This window comes from Muntiacus reevesi, chromosome 13, assembly GCF_963930625.1.
Source record: "Muntiacus reevesi chromosome 13, mMunRee1.1, whole genome shotgun sequence".
Classification (NCBI taxonomy): Eukaryota; Metazoa; Chordata; class Mammalia; order Artiodactyla; family Cervidae; genus Muntiacus; species Muntiacus reevesi.
In genome coordinates this window covers 53,874,605-53,891,133 of record NC_089261.1, presented here as the reverse complement: position 1 = coordinate 53,891,133, position 16,529 = coordinate 53,874,605, and the positions used below count along the sequence as shown (strand labels likewise).

Genomic DNA, 16,529 nt, shown 5'->3' with positions numbered 1-16,529 from the left:
AACTCATTGGCTGCTTGACAGAGGCTCTGCAGGCGACATGCTCTTCCAATTTCGGATTTCTGCCCTGTTTGTTTAATTGTAAAGCAGCCTGTGTTTTATCTTTTGTGGCAAATATGAACATCTATTTTGATCCTTAACTTTCTGGGCACAAAGACCCTGCGATCCAGAATTAGTATGAAATGCTGCAGAAGGGGTGCCCTGCCTCTCTGAGCCTCACCATTCAATCCCCTCAAGCCTGCTCCCTTCTTGGTAAGAAATGAGTCAAGGGTCTCTTCAGAGATCACCGAATTGGCTGGTTCAGATTCTTCACACTTGTACTTATTTTTTATTATTTTTAATTGAAGTAGAGTTGACATACAATATGTTAGTTTCAGGCTGATTCTCCCCACTTTTAAACCCAGGCCCTTTAAGATAAATGTAGGACAGAAACCTCATGCCTTTCCTCATGTATTCATGTATTTCATGTATTGGGGCTTCCCAGGTGGTGCTAGTGGTAAAGAACCCGCCTGCCAATGCAGGAGATGTAAGAGACGCAGGTTCTATCCCTGAGTCGGGAAGATCCCCTGGAGGAAGGACATGGCAACCGACTCCAGTATTCTTGCCTGGAAAATCACATGGACAGAGGAGCTTGGCCGGCTACAGTCTGTCTGGTCACACAGATTCGGACATGACTGAAGCAACTTAGCACATAGCACATTCTTGCTTTCAAGTGAGAAATGATTTTGTGCAATTTTATTTTAGTTTGCAGTGGCAGAGCGATACTTTTCTTCATTTCCCAAATAAAAAGTTATAGAAATAAATGTACTCTTTATACGTGATTCTAGTAAACATAGTCCCTCCAGCCTCCCCTTCACCAATGCAGTGCTATTTAAAGTGCCTTTTTGCAACCTTTTTGTTTCAGCTGCCTTGAGCTAAAGAATAGAAGTTGAGATTAAGCATTTAGAAAACTATAACCATTTGTCTGTTAAATAATGAAAAAAATGGGAGGTTTTTGTTTTCTTTGTCTCTTTTCATATTCTGTAGCTATATTTTAGTATTTCATGGGCTCTGTCCTTTACAAAAGTCTCAGTCTGCAACATACTGGAAACCAGAAACAAACTGATTCTTACCAGGAACAAAGTACTGTCCTAATTGACAGAATCAGCAATGTATTTCCTCCGTTAGGAGAATTCTCATTAATTCATCTTTCCACAAATGGTAACAAGGCCGCACACACTCACACGTGTGTGTGTGTGTGTGTGGTGTGTGTGTGTGTATGTGTGTGTGTGTGGCTGTGTGTGGATGTGTGTGGATGTGTGTGTGTGGATGTGTGTGTGCGTGCACGCATGCATGTGTGCGCGCGCGTGTGTATGTGTGTGTGTGTGTGTGCGTGCGTGTGTGCACGCGCACGTGTGTGTGTTTGTGTGTGTGGATGTGTGTGTGTGGATGTGTGTGTGTGTGTGTGTGGTGTGGATGTGTGTGCGTGTGTGCGCACGCACGCATGTGTGTGTGTGTGTGTGTGTGTGTGTGCGCGCGCACGTGTGTGGATGTGCGTGTCTGTGTATGTGTGTGTGTGCACACACATGTGTGCATGTGTGGATGGGCTCCCTTCCCCCTAGTAACTCGTCCTGCTGCTGTGCTGTGCTCAGCCGTGTCTGACTGTTTACGACCGTGTGGACTGTAGTTTGCCAGGCTCTTGTGTCTATGGAATTTTCCAGGAAGAACCCTGGAGTGGGTTGCTGTTTCTTCCTGTGGTGGCTCTTCCCAGCCCAGGGATTCCGCCTGCGGTTCCTGTGTCTCCTGCATTGGCAGGCAGATGCTTACCTCCTGAGTCACCTGGGAAGCCCCTGACTTGCTTATTTCACCGCAGTTGTGATATACACCCGGCTGGACTTGTGTCCTGAAAGGCAGCAGTGTAGGTGAGAGGGGAGAATCATGGGTGGCCTATTTCTACCAGTGATCACGGTTTGAACCATGTTGAGAAACCGTTTTCTACCTAAATATGCTAGAGGAGTTGGAAAATAGGCAACATTTATGAAAACAAAACACTCCCAGACTGTCCTGAGCTGAAAGTAGAATCCCAGCTTTGGACTGGTCTCCGCCTTTGAGCCAGCAGGACTCATGTCTGAGAAAGGCCGTTAGACTCTTTGAGGTTATGACACTGAGGAACACGTTGCCTCCACCTCCAGCCGCAGTCACCCCACCCCGCCAAACCTCCATGCCCCTTACCTCCTACAGCGGAGACCAGCCACCGCCTGGATTTCTCTCAGACCCACTGTGACTGGCCTGCAATAGCGCAGATGGGCCATCACGCCGGGGGCATTACAAGCTCAGGTGCAGGTTTAAGTAGGGAACCGACTCTCACCCGGCAATTCCAGCCTTTCCCTTCGAGGCTGTCCACACATGCCAGTTCCTTCATCTCTCTCCTGGTCTCCTGGCCTGTATGGTAGCGCAAACAGGGCTTGCAAACCTGTGAGGGGGATGCAGCAGTTGAAATTGACTAAATCTTTGAGTTTTCTTTCTTTCTTTTTTTTTTGGCAACAACTGATAATCTCTGGACTACTTGCCAGAAGTAGGGGAATGGAAAGACAGTGCTTTCCAGATCATTTTCAATATTCATTCAAAAGTGACAGATTACTTCCAGAGATTAGAGAAGTTAATTTTCCATGGTGAATTTCTGTTTCAGATAGAGTTTGGTCTATATCACCCCCCACTCTCTGAGATGGGATTTTTTAGCCTTTTTCTCAAGTCTTGGTCCCCTTTTCTTGTCTGATTTATAGGCAAGTTTAATTATTCATGGCCAGTTTACTAGAACTTGTTATATTTGGGCCTGTGGGACAGAGATGAATAAACTCTGAAAATAATTCTTGGTTTTCTTCCAGTGTCCATGAAGTTGAAAACTTTGTGGCCCATTTTGTAAATATTCAGCATGATGTAGAGGACATTATTCCAGACTTTGGGAATGCCAGGATAAATAAGGCTGTGCCTGCCTCAAGGAACTCACAGCCCAGTGGGAAGAAACTACTTTTTCCCCCCCGGTAGGAAACAGTGTGACAGTTGCCTTAGTAATGTGAAGTGCAAAGTGGTTAGCAGGTCACAGACAAGGGAATAGTTAATTGCTAGGAGATTTGGGAGTGTTGAGAGGATGGGGAAAGTCTGTGAAAAGAGTAGAGCAAATGCTTTAGGTGACTTGACCTGGTTATTGAGGGAAATAGACATTTTCCAGAAAGAAAAAAAGACATTCCAGATCAAGTAAAACAACTTGGACAAAGCCTCGAAGGCTTTAGAAACAAACAAGCAAACAAACGAGATTTATTCAGAGAAGTGTAAAAATTATGACATGGCCAGTGTTGATATATGTATCTATCAGCAACTGCTTCTAGATATTATTAAGTGTGTGTGTGTGTGTGTGTGTGTGTGTGTGTGTGTGTGTGTGTGCAAGTCTCTCAGTTGTGACCATGCTCCTTTCTCCATCAAATTCCCCAAGCAAGAATACTGGAGTGGGTAGCCATTTCCTTCTCCAGGGTATCTTCTCGACCCAGGGGTGGAACTGGGGTCTCCTGCGTTGCAGGCAGATTCTTTACCATCTGAGCCACCCGGGAAGCCCTGTTATCGCCTAAGTGCTTTCTGCCTATTATCACACAGTCCACTTAAGTGCTAGACATACCTGCTGGGTACCAATGACACAGAGGCAGCAGCAGGAGAAGGACAGATGGGAGCCTGTGACCTGTAGAAACCTTACATGGGAAGGAAAAAGAGGGCCTTGCAAATACTGATCCCAGGGTCTTGCATTTATGTAGAACAAATACAGAGAAGCAAATCCAAATGTAACAGAGAAGTAAATCCGAGTATATTGCCTCTCTGGCTTTAAAAATATCTGAGTGTATTTGCTGAAGTGAATTGAAATCCAGTGTATATATGAGTGGAAGCCTCTAAATAGTAAACTCTGAATTTCTGACCTAGAAATTTCAGCAAATGTCAGCACAGTAGGAAGGGTAAGTAACTCAGAATAGGGAACTGGAATGACCAATAAACAGGGAAGAGATACCCAAACTCATTAATCATCAGAAAATGCAAATTTCAAGAACAAATACTGTTTCTCCCCCTTGAGATGGGTGAAAATTTTTTTTAAATTTCATAATACTAAGTGTTGGAGATATTAAGGATAAACATATTCTCTCCCCTCCCTGGTATAATGTCAATTTCCTGGTATGAGCGTAAATTGGCACAATCACTTTGGAAAGCAGTTTTGTAATAACCAACAAGGTTTCAACATGCACGTGACCTATGGCCCAACAATTTCATTTTAAAGAAACTGCTTACATATTTAAGGATCATGTACAGAGAATGACTGCAGTGCCCATTATGGCAAAAAAAAAAAAAAAAAAAAATAGAGATAAACCCAAATGTTCTTTACTAGGAAAATGGGTAAGTTACAGTGTATTTAAACAGCAGACTAGTACACAATATTCAAAATGAATGAATCAGATTTATAAGTATAACCTGGGTAATTTTTACAAACATATCATTGGGTAAAGATTGCAGAAAAATATCAACTTTATCATTAATGTAAAATTTTAAATGTACATCAGTGCTCAATTAGTGATAGATTCATGTGTATACGTGGGGGCCAATAAAAGTATAAGGACGTGGATGGGAAGAGTAAAAATACAGGAGGGATTCTGGTGCCCCCTCCGGGGTGGGGGGGGAATACTGGAGGGTGGTGACTAGAGAGGAAAATAGGGTTGAAGGGAACACAGAGAAGGGAGCTTTGCTGGGAGTGTGGTGTTTTCTTAAAAAGAAAAAACAAAACAAAAACAGGAGCTTCCGTGGTGGTCAGTTGGTTAGGACTTCACCTCCCAACGCAAGGGGTTTGACTCCTTCCTGGTCAGGGAGCTGAGATCCCACATGCCTCCAGGCAAAAACAAAACAAAGAAGCAAAGCAAAAAGCAAGCAATATCGTAAAAAATTCAATAAAGACTTTAAGAAAGGTCAACATCAAAAAAATCTTCAGCGGATGAGACCAGTTGTTAACGTCGGAGTGGTGGGATATGTATTTTGTAATTTTCAGTTTTTTTCTGTCGTTTAGAAATATTTCATGAAACGACGGTGCTCAGTACACACCGGGCACTCTTTTTGAGTGGATGCTGTTATTATGATTATTGTTGACTGCGCTGTGTGGCTTGCAGGATCTTGGTTTCCCGACCAGGGATTGAACCCGGGGCGACCCCAGTGAAAGCGCTGAGTCTACCCACTGGACCGCCAGGGAGCTCCCTAGCGGTGCTTCTGTCGCTTCCGTGTCAGCGGACAGCCCGTTCCCCAGACTGGCCCAGCAGGGTCTTTGTAGGGCTCTGTCTTTGACAGGCCGGAAGTCTGATGGAATGAATAGAGGGAGGCCGAGACAGCTGTAGCATCTTGTCCACTTTGACATTAAATTATCCCAGATCATCAGTAGATGGATTGATTGTTGCCACGGGCACATCCGTGGGTGTCGCACCCTCCCCTGACACATCCCTCCCTCTGAAGGGTGAGGGGCTGCCCGGGAGTGGAAGTGCCTCTTGTCGGCATCGCAGACCCTTTAGTGCACACAGCAGTGGGAGGCCTAAAGGTGCCCGTTTTGCAGAGTGTTTTCTGAATCTCCTTGAAAACAGCAGTTTAATGTTATAAGATGCCCCCGAGCTAATGTAATAGGTAGATGCAGAGAAGAGTTATTTTGAGGGCCATAATTTGACTTAGTTATCTCAGGCGATCAAAGATTGTTTAACACCAGAAATAGCTGAGTAGAACAGCTGCTAAAACAGTGCTTTGTGTGGGAAATGATGAAAGGTTCAGTATTTTGACAGCCATTTCAGAGGGATGAGTAATAAGACTTCTAAGAAAATCCCGATTACTGCTTTTGGGGGGGAATGCTGTAGACTAGATTTCAGATTTCCCATTATCTAGTGTTCTGTGTGGACATACAGTGCAGAAGGAGTGTTTTCTCTTTTCCAGAGTCTTGACTCCTTGTCTCAGTACAATTTAGGCAGCACAGTAAGTATTTATGATTTAGGTCTTCTAAGAATACATAACTTGTCCTTTCATCAGACATGTGTTTAGGTCTTACCGTGCTTCAAGCAATGTTCGGGGTCTAGGGGTCCAAAGCGATCCATCATCAGACCTTGTTGTCATGGAGCTCCCAGCCTGGAAAGAGGAGAAGTGGAACAAGGCAAAATGTGCAACTGATTTTAAATAAATGCAGTAGGTATTACAGGAGCAGAACTCAGGGAGATCAGGGTTAAAAGAGGTGGCGTGAGAGAATTAGGAGTTTGTCATTTGAGGTGGTGGGAGGTGGGCGTTGATGGACAAACACACCATCCCAAGTGGAGGGAAAATCCTGGTCAGTGTTACCAAGTGAATGAATATTTAAAAATTTTTTATTTATTTCTTTTTCTTTTTAATAATTTTATTTATTTATTTTCGGCTATGCTAGGTCTTCATTGCTTCATGGACTTTTCCCTAGTTGCGGCAAGCAGGGGCCAGTAGATATGGATGTGCCTGTAAATGAAAGTGTTAGTCAGTAAGTTGTGTCTGACTCTTGCGATGTCATGAACTGTAGCCCGCCAGGCTCTTCTGTCCATGGGATTCTCCAGGCAAAAATACTGGGGTGGATTGCCATGCCCGCCTCCAGGGGATCTTCCTGACCCAGGGATCGAACCTGGGTCGCTTGTGTTGCAGGCAGGTTCTTAACCATCTGAGCCACCAGGGAAAGATGATGTGCCTATTAGTGTTCGTCTAAATGTTCATGGAAATGGTGGTGCCAGTTGTGAATGCAACTGGTTGCATCACCAACACACAGTTGGTGAGCTGGCATCTAGTCAGAAGCCCTCACTCCACTGGCATCCCCTTGAAGGCCACTCAGTTTTCTTTCCCTCTGAGTGATACCAGAGGGTTTTTAATTAGAATAGTGGGTGGTATAGATGATTTGTCATTAGGGACATTTGTGGTCAGGACATGCGGATAGGATTGGACCTTTTCAGAGGTCTTCTCTCCTTGGTGTCATAGAGTACAGAAGACTAGTGAGACATTAAGGATGAGGAAACTGAGGCTTGGAGGGACTGGGTCTGGGAGGTGGCCCAGCCAGGAGTGCGAGCTCCAGGACCCAGACTCCCTCTGTGGGCTGCTCTGACTGCCCTTGGAAGAATCTTTATCTACCATGACGCGCTCTTTGAGGCTCGTTAAACCACAGAGGCTGGGCTTCCCTACTGGCTCAGACAGTAAAGAATCCGCCTACAACTCAGGGCATGCCGGTTTGATCGCTGGGTCAAGAACATCCCGTGGTCAAGAAGGGCTCCTCACTCCAGTATTCTTGCCTGGAGAATCCCATAGACAGAGGAGCCTGGTGGGCTACAGTCCGTGGAGTCGCAAAGAGTCAGACATGCCTGAGCGACTCATACACACACAAACCACAGAGGCTCATCCTGGACGGTGAAGCCTGTGTGCCTTAGAAACAACCTATGTGTCGCTTCCAATATTTTGATTCTGGAAAAGGAAAAGTATTACCAACGCTTGCCTACTATGAGTGATGGACTTGTATTTCTGGTTCACATGTGTTTCTAGTTAACATAGAGAGCAATCCAGTTTAGCTGGCGCTCCTTGCTTTTCCTATTAATACACTCTCCCATCTGCAGATAATTGAAGAGTAATTAGAGGTCTGCAGTAAATTCTAGTCACCGTAGAGAACAAAAATGCACACGTGTGGTATTCTATGGAAAATGACTCCTCGGAAAACTCTGCAGACTCTAAAGACTTGATTTTTGATATATTTCATACAAGCCAGAGCAAACACATGAATTCATTTATCCTTTAGTGAAAGTGTGGGCTTCCCTGTGACTCAGACGGTAAGGAGTGTGCCTGCACTGCGGGAAACCCAAGTTTGATCCCTGGGTTGGGAAGATTCCCCTGGAGAAGAAAATGGCAACTCACTCCAATATTCTTGCCTGGAAAATCCCATGGACAGAGGAGCCTGGCAGGCTACAGTCCACAGGGCTGCAAAGCTTCGGACACGACTGAGCGACTTCACTTTCACTTTCTTAGAAAGTATGTTGTTCCTGGTGTATGCAGGTCAGCTAGTGGTCACTGTGGTTCGCGGTGAACCTCGGTGGACTCCTGTACCTTTTCGATACAAAAGAAAGGTGAGAAAATTATCATTATGAAAATAACACGTGGGGCTGCCTAGCACGTGGACTCAGATATACATGACTGATTCACATGACTGATTCCTGTGGTTTTGTTAGGTTACTTAAGGGTTTGTTTCCAGGATGAAGAAGGGGAGAAAATACTACATGCAGTTTGTAATGATGGTAAAGCAGAGACCCCAGAATATCAGTGCTTCATACCTTACTTTTTAGTTTGAAACAGGTGTCTGTTATCAATACCGTGGTGGGCCAGGGACTGAGGTAGGAGCTTTGTTGGTTTGGCTTTGGAAACCAGCGCCGTCTCAGCACATGCAGCATCTCGTGCAGATAGGTGGAACAAGTATCGTAGAGTCAGCAGCATCACAGCCGAGAGGAAAGTTTTGTCCAGATGGGATGTGGTGGGAGAGGGTTTGCTGATAGGTCCGCTAGAAGGGGTGTATCCACACTGCTGCCTCTGGGAGTTTGGAGGAGACCCTTAAACTTTTCTCCCTGCTGTCTGTCCTCAGGCCTCCTGGTGGGCACCCTTGATGTTGTGTTGGACTCCAGTGCCCGGGTCGCTCCTTACCGAATCCTGTACCAGACTCCAGATTCTTTGGTCTATTGGACCATTGCCTGTGGTAAGTGCAATATTTGGAAATACGGGAAGTGTTATGATCGACAACTTTCTTTCAGAAGGGAAGGAACATCTCATTGTGAGATGCAATCCATTGGTCGTTTAAGACAAGTTACTAGAGCCATTTCAGCAGATAAACCCTGAGTCTCAGCAGTTTAACACAAGAAAGGTTTCTTTCTCAACCTGCTGAAGTCTTATTTGGATCCAGTGGCCACTTCCATCTGTAGTAACACCCCATAGAATACAAAACTTCCAAGATCAACTTCCAAGGAAAAAGCAGGAGGTGGAGGCACATCTGTGTTTCTCTTGCTTGGCCAAGAAGTGCCACCAGCTTCACTCACACCCCACTGGCTAGGTAGAATTAGTCAACATGGCCCCAGTCTATCTACAGGGAGGCTGGGACATAACTAGGAACACACAAAGTCCTGGGTGGACTCAGGAATACTTATCCTTCCTACCAAGTAGGGATTATTTATTTCTCCTGATGGTAATCTGTAATCATGCACTGGGCTTAAGGATGTCCCTTGTGGCTCAGCTGGTAAAGAATCCGCTTGCAATGCAGGAGACCTGGGTTTGATCCCTGGGTTGGGAAGATCCTGTGGAGAAGGGAACGGCAACCCACTCCATTATTCTGGCCTGGAGAATTCCATGAACTGTATAGTCCATGGGGTCGCAAAGAGTCAGACACAACTGAGTGACTTTTACTCACTGGGCTTAAAATAGTGGTAAACAGTCATGCTGTTATTAGGTCTCTCACAAGAACTGCTAGTCCAAAGTGGCTAAGGTTTTTTGCTTTTTGTTTTTTTTTTTAGCTATTTGTATTTTCAGATAATCCTAGGAAGAGCAAGGGCAGTGAACACTTTTTTTTTTTTCAATTTTTTGCCTCCACATGATTTTTTTAAATTAATTTATTTTCTTTTTTAGTTTTAGATTTATAGGAAAAGTGAATAGATAGTTTAGAGCATTTCCATATACCCTCCATATATATGTTTCCCCTGCAGTTAACATCTTACTATGAAACATTTGTTCCAATGGGTGAACCAGTGTTGCTACATTATTATTGAATAGAGTCCATACTTTATTTAGATTTCCTTAGTTTTTACCTGATGTCCTTTTTCTGTTAGAGGATCCTGGCCAGGGTACTATTTTCTATTTAGTTGATAGATCTCTTTAATCTCCTCTTGGCTGTAGAAGTTACTTAGATTTGCCTTGTTTTTGATGACTCTGCCATTTTTTAAGGATAATGGTCAGGTGCATTATAGAATTGTCCTTCTCTTGGAATTTGTCTGATGTTCCTCTCATGATTAGGTTGGGGTGATAGATTTTTGTGAGGAAGATCACAGAGATATTTTCATCACATTATGTCAAGCAAGGGCACCTGCTCTCAAGCTGATTTATGACTGATGATGTCCTTGATCACCTGGCTGGAATAGTGTTTTTCAGGTTTTCCCAGTCTTCTTCTCCTTCCCAAACTGCCCTCCTTGGAAGTAAGTCACCATGCACACTTACTGAGTAGGGGGTTTTAATTTGTTCAATTATTTTTAATCCCTGTGAATTCATGACTATTTATTCTTTGCATTATAATCCAGCACAACTTTATTTTGTTGCTCAAATAGGTCTAGCTTTGACCATTGGGAGCTCTTTCAGTTGACTTTCTTCAGTTTTTAAATTTAACTCTACTTGGTAGGAAGTGCCATGCTGGGATCTAAAGACATAAAGATAACCAGATCCGGCCTCTGCTCTTGAGAACACAAGGAAATAGTCAGCTACAGCCCAGTGTGAACATGTACCCAGCAGTGCCACTGGGCAGTGGGGCTGCCAGCTAGAGACAGGAACCTTGACTGGCCTTCTGCGAGGGTAGGGGGAGTTCTGTGGCTATGGTTTTAGACTGCCGGAAGGCTCTGGTACCCTAGCAAAACACTCTCAGGGATTCAGCGCCTGAAATTCTCACATGGTAGTTGTGTCCCTTTATAGTTATTCTGGTTCAGATGCAAACAGGAGAAACAATGAAATGACTTAGCATTTCAGCGTTCCAGTGAATGAAGGAATGGCAGCGTGAGCCAGGGCAGGGAGAAAACCATCCTGGCCGGCGTGAGGGCTGGGGATTAGAGCAAGAGGAAAGGGATGAGGATGAAGCGAGACAGAAGCTGGACCCTGACAGTGTCATCCCTCGTAAGATAGAGCTGTATTTCACCCCACACGGGCAACACCCAGTACCTACGGCAGAAGGGGAGGTGCCCGGTGGGACTTGGTTGGGGAGATGTCACCTTTAGTTGGCAAGAGTGTAGAATGGTATTAAAATAGACATTGGAGCCAGCAAGTGGAGAAAGAGAAAGGAAATCAGGCAGAACTGCCAGCACCCTGGACCTAAGAAGGCTTTGACACTCTCATCTTCCAGCACTTGCATCACTTGTTCCGGACTTTCAATAATCTGTAGAGCCTGGAGGTTCTCAGGACCCTTAGGATTCCTGGCCTTCCCAGGTCAATGCACGCGTACGGGGCTGTGATGAGCTGGTTCCTATCTGTGACTATTTTTTTTTCCTCCCCTGACATCTGACATCACTACTCTTCAGTCTGTTTCTGAGGTTTTGCCGTTCTATGGAGCAAAGGCTCCAAGGAATGCTCCTATGCGGAAGAGCCCAGAGTTACAAAGACCAGTTATGTCCTGAGTTACTTGCCAAGCCAGGGCTAAGGAACATGGAGCAGTAAATGCTGATGTCATAATTTATACCTCAAGGAGATGATGCCTGTCACACGTGCATGATCTCATTATAATAGACTTGGAACGGTTGTAGCTTTTGAATATATTGATTACCCAGAATTTCCTTGTAGAAGACTCCACAGAAGTGAGAGTCCACAACCTCTGTTAAAGTTCATTCACCCACGAATTGTTCCTTCTTATTGATTTTCTTTAAAACCCAAATGCCTGGCTCCCTTTCAGGAGATTTTAAGAGCTGAAGTTGCTAACTTAAAAAGGTTCTTTTCAGTTTGTAATTTAAAAAAAAATTTTTTTTTTCTGTAAGCTCTAAAGTTGATATTTGGTGGGACTGTCTGGCAAGAGCTTTTTAATATGCTCTTTTTTTTGGGGGGGGGGGTGTTGCACCTTGAGGCTTGTGAAATCTTAGTTTTCTAAGCAGGGGTCAAACCTGGGCTCTCCACAGTGTAGTGTGGAGACCTAACCACTAATTTGCTCTGATTTTATGAGTCGTTGCTATAAGAGAAATTTCAACAGAAGATTGTCTGACTCATTGCCCTGTAGAATCCATAGGATTGCAAAACCTCTGTTTTTATGCCACATGCCTTGTGAATCTTTGATTTGTGTAAAGTGAACTAAGGGCGCGTCTGCAATCAATGTCTTCCACTTTCTGTAGGAGAGTAGCTGTCTTAGTGGTAAATTCTAGTCGTATGACTGTCTTAGATTTGAGCCACATGGAGCCAGGCAGGACCTAGTTTTATACCTTGCATGACTTACTCCAGTATAATGCTCACTCAGTCATTCACAGTATGAACAGAAAGAAGAGGGAAGCAAAAAACAGGAGTTATTTGTTGAAACATTGTTTTCAGATGCTTTTTTTTTACTGTGTTCTATCATCTGTATGCAGATTGACTTGAAGAAATTGATTTATTATGTTTCTTTGGCACTGATACCTTTCATTTGGGAAGGGGAGCCAAAAACTGCCTAAATAATGACTTTTTCTTTTCGCTGCCACTTCACAAAATGAAGCCACTGTTGTTTTTGGTGGATGTTCCATTGTGCCATCGATTCCAGCCTGCTGACTTGCATTTTGTTCTGTGGTTTGTGCAGTAACATATCGTTTTTTGCTATTTATTTTTCCTTTTAAATTGTTTACTTTATTACTATTATTATTTTTTACTGCAACATGCAGCTGGCGATGTCTTAATTCCTGACCAGGGATTGAACCCAGGGCCCTGGCAATGAAAGCTCAAGTCCTAACCACGGACCACCGGGGAATTCCCTGCCATTTCTGAGAACATAAAGGAAGTAGTGCCTTAGGAATTGGTCCAGAGTACTTTGCTGAACTGGTTATGCTCTGACAGTCCTGCCTGCCTCCCACCAGTGAGTGCATATTTTACACTTGTGCTCTCACTGGGGCACTCGACAGCTGCAGGTGTTCCCACAGCAGCTGGGGTCTTGGCCTTGGTGCCCCAGAGGCAGGAGAGAGCTCAGTCCTTTGCCCTCCTCAAACTTCAGGGTCTTAAGCAGAAGGCAACCCATTTGGCTGTCCCCACAAGAAGAACTAAGAATCCGGAAACACAAGAGACCTGGGTTCAATCCCGGGGTCAGGAAGATCCCTTGGAAAAGGAAACGGCAACCCACTCCAGTATTCTTGCCTGGAAAATTCCATGAACAGAGGAGCCTGGTGGGCTACAGTCCATGGGATTACAAAGAGTCAGACACAACTGATCATGCACATGCACACGATCAGAACTGGGAGGTTCAAACAGTAAGAAACGTTATACAGCCTCATAAGAATATTCTGCTGTGCTATTTAGTTGCTAAGTCGTGTCTGACTCTGCAGCCCCATGGACTATAGTCCACCAGGCTCCTCTGTCCATGGGATTATACTGGCGAGAATACTGGAGTGGGTTGCCATTCCCTTCTCCAGGGGATCTAACCTGAGTCTCCTGTGTCTCTCGCCTTGGCAGGTAGATTCTTTACCACTGCACCTCCTGGAAAGCCCTCCAAGTGAATATGGACGTATAGAATTGCAGATAATTCCAAGGCCCTGGGACACAACAGTTACAATTGGAGAGACAGAGAGAAATGTAGACAGTTCTCTGGGGGCACAGCTGACTGTCCAGCAGGACTAACAAAGGGAATGGGGTGGAGGCTGTGTGCTTGATGGCATCTCGCAGATCACACCAGCCCTGAATGGTGCCTTGATTCTCTGCCCATTGATTTAGTTTCCCTTTTCTTTACCATCTTAGAACCTCATCTGGGCCCATGTAGGCATTCATTTTCAGAATGGAAAGAGTAGCCATGACCTTGTCCAGGGCTCTGATTGTGACAGGGTCCAGAGGCAAAGCAAAGTGCCCAAGTTCACGTGCCAGTTACAGCCAGTTGATGCAGGGGTGAGGTCACGTTCTCAGCCCCCTCCACGCCCAGCCCAGGTCTTTTTAAATGCTACCATGCTGGCTTTTATGATAAAACAATCTTTTAGTCAGCAGCTACTGAGACCTGGAGTTTAATGACAGGGTGCTAACTGGTTTTGCTTCTCCTATTTCTCTACACTAGATAGCGAAATGCTGGGTGATTTAGTTGCCTTTCATATGACATACACGTAATGTGGAGGTTGGCCAGTATTCATGTTTCCTTGGTCTGTGTACCTCAGGAACTATTCTTTTCTCTTTGGGAACAGAGCAGCTTAAATAAAAGCACTTACTTTTTATGTATAAGCAGTACATATTTATTTCAGGAAACTAGAAAATATAGATAAGCAAAGAAAAGAAAATATTAAAAAACAGTAATGCTGCTGCTAAGTTGCTTCAGTCGTGTCCAACTCTGCAGCTCCATAGACGGCAGTCCATCAGGCTCCTCCATCCCTGGGATTCTCCAGGCAAGAACACTGGAGTGGGTTGCCATTTCCTTCTCCAAAAATCAATAATTACTGCATTATAAATCTTCACCTTCCAGATTTTATATGTATGTGTGTGTGTGTGTCTATATGTGTCTCTTTATACTTTCGTGTATCTATAAGACACAAATACGCATATGTATATATATATGTATGCTGCTGCTGCTGCTAAGTCACTTCAGTCGTGTCCGATTCTGTGCGACCCCATAGACGGCAGCCCACCAGGTTCCCCGTCCCTGGGATTCTCCAGGCAAGAACACTGGAGTGGGTTGCCATTTCCTTCTCCATTGCATAAAAGTAAAAAGTGAAAGTGAAGTCACTCAGTCGTGTCCGACTCTTTGTGACCCCATGGACTACAGCCTACCAGGCTCCTCCATCCTTGGGATTTTCCAGGCAAGAGTACTGGAGTGGGGTGCCATTGCCTTCTCCATATACATGTATACATATGTGTATATTCATACATATATGTGTCTGATATACATATATGGATAGTCTTTGTATGTCAAGAAAATATGTCTATCCTGTCAATTTTAACAGGTAGATAATATTTTATTGTGTATATAATGTAATTTACCTACCTGATGTGCTGTTTTTTGGAAATCTGTGTTTTTTTCCCCTAATGATAACTGCATTTTGAAAAATCTTAGTATCCTCTACACCAAAAATTTCCACATTCCTTTAATTATCACTTTAGGATAAATTTATAGAAGTAGATATGCTGAATCAAAGAAGGCTTTTAGTGTCATTAGCCTGGTTGCCCTCCAGAAAGATAGCCATTTACATTCTGTCCATCAGGTAGGAGAGGACCTTGGCATTTAAGTAAAATAAGCAAAATAATGACGTCAACCACTAATTCTTACTGCCCAGGTTGAATGAGTTACCTGAGCCTCTTTTCTCAAGTGATGACTAACCTATGAGCACACTATTAGGACCTGTAAGAGACTGTAAGCAGAGTTATGTAAGAAGCTTCTAATAGTTAGACAAGGATTGCTAGGCTTGCTTTACTTCAATTATATGTACACTCTGCATTCCATACATAATGGTGTCAGGGCCAGAGAGATGTGTGCTGAATGTATGCTAGTCAGGCAACAGTTCAGCAGCTGGTTTTTAGTGCTCTGACATCAGAAATGAGAAGTATCTTCAACGTCAAAATATCTTCTACATCACATTTCAAGATGAGATCTTTGTGCTTTCTTGCTTATGATGGTAATAGCAAAAGTAGCTGCTTAGTGCTTTGCATTGGTGTATTCTAGACCTGTGCTGGGGACTTTACACGTGTTATTGTCCCTAATCTCCAGCACAGCTCCTATGGTAGGTGTTGTTACCTCCATATTACAGATGAGGAATCTGAAGCACAAAGAGGTTAAGTAACTTTTCCATGGTCACAACACTTCTGTTTGGTATGGAGGGATTTAAACCAGATGTACTTTTTCGACATCAGAGTCTGTGCTCTGAGCTATTATGTAATATTGTCTCGCTGATAATCAGGCTCTATATTACTCCAGATAGTCTAACCTCTAGGGATATTTAGCCTCACTTCTAAACTATGTCAGTAGGTGGAACTGTAGCAATTAAGAGCAAGCATTTAGGGGCAGAAAAATCTGAATTTGATTTCATAGGATGTGGAAGCCTCAGCGTCCTCATCTATAAAAGGAGGGTAATTGGACTTACTGGTAGGAGTGCTGTGAGATTCCATGTCTATAGTGAAATCGTGGCACCTGGTCTTGGTAAATAAGCACAAATAAGTAATAGAAAACACATCATTATCACTGTTTACCTTGTTTGAAATTTTAGCTTTAATATGGGATGTAGATTTCTGAAGTTTTTTTTAGTGTTGGAATATAATCAATTAACAGCAGGTGGACGGCGGAGGGACTCAGCCACCCACACACGTGTGTCTCTTCTCCCCCAGACCCCTCTGCCATGCAGACTGGCATGTAACATTGAGCAGAGTCCCTGTGATAGGCAGCAGGTTCTTGTTGGCTATCCATTTTCAATACAGCAGTGTGTACATGTCGATGGAGGTGGGTTTTTAAAACATCAATTTCCCTTTTGTTTCTAAAACTGTTCAGATCAGTGCACTATTTTGGTGTTGTGTATCTTGCCCTCTCCAGAGGCAGGTTTGTCCTTTTTCTGGGTGTAGGTGGTACATTGGTGGCTTTGTCA

At 44.0% G+C, this 16,529-nt stretch overlaps 1 protein-coding gene across 1 annotated transcript in view; it reads left to right on the top strand.

Moving 5' to 3' along the window:
• TBC1D9 (TBC1 domain family member 9) overlaps positions 1–16,529 on the top strand; it is a 128,540-nt gene that overhangs the window by 44,142 nt on the left and 67,869 nt on the right. Inside the window, exon 2 of the mRNA XM_065903915.1 lies at positions 8,660–8,770. Coding sequence (XP_065759987.1) covers positions 8,660–8,770 — 111 coding nt within the window. The remainder of the gene's footprint in view (positions 1–8,659; positions 8,771–16,529) is intronic.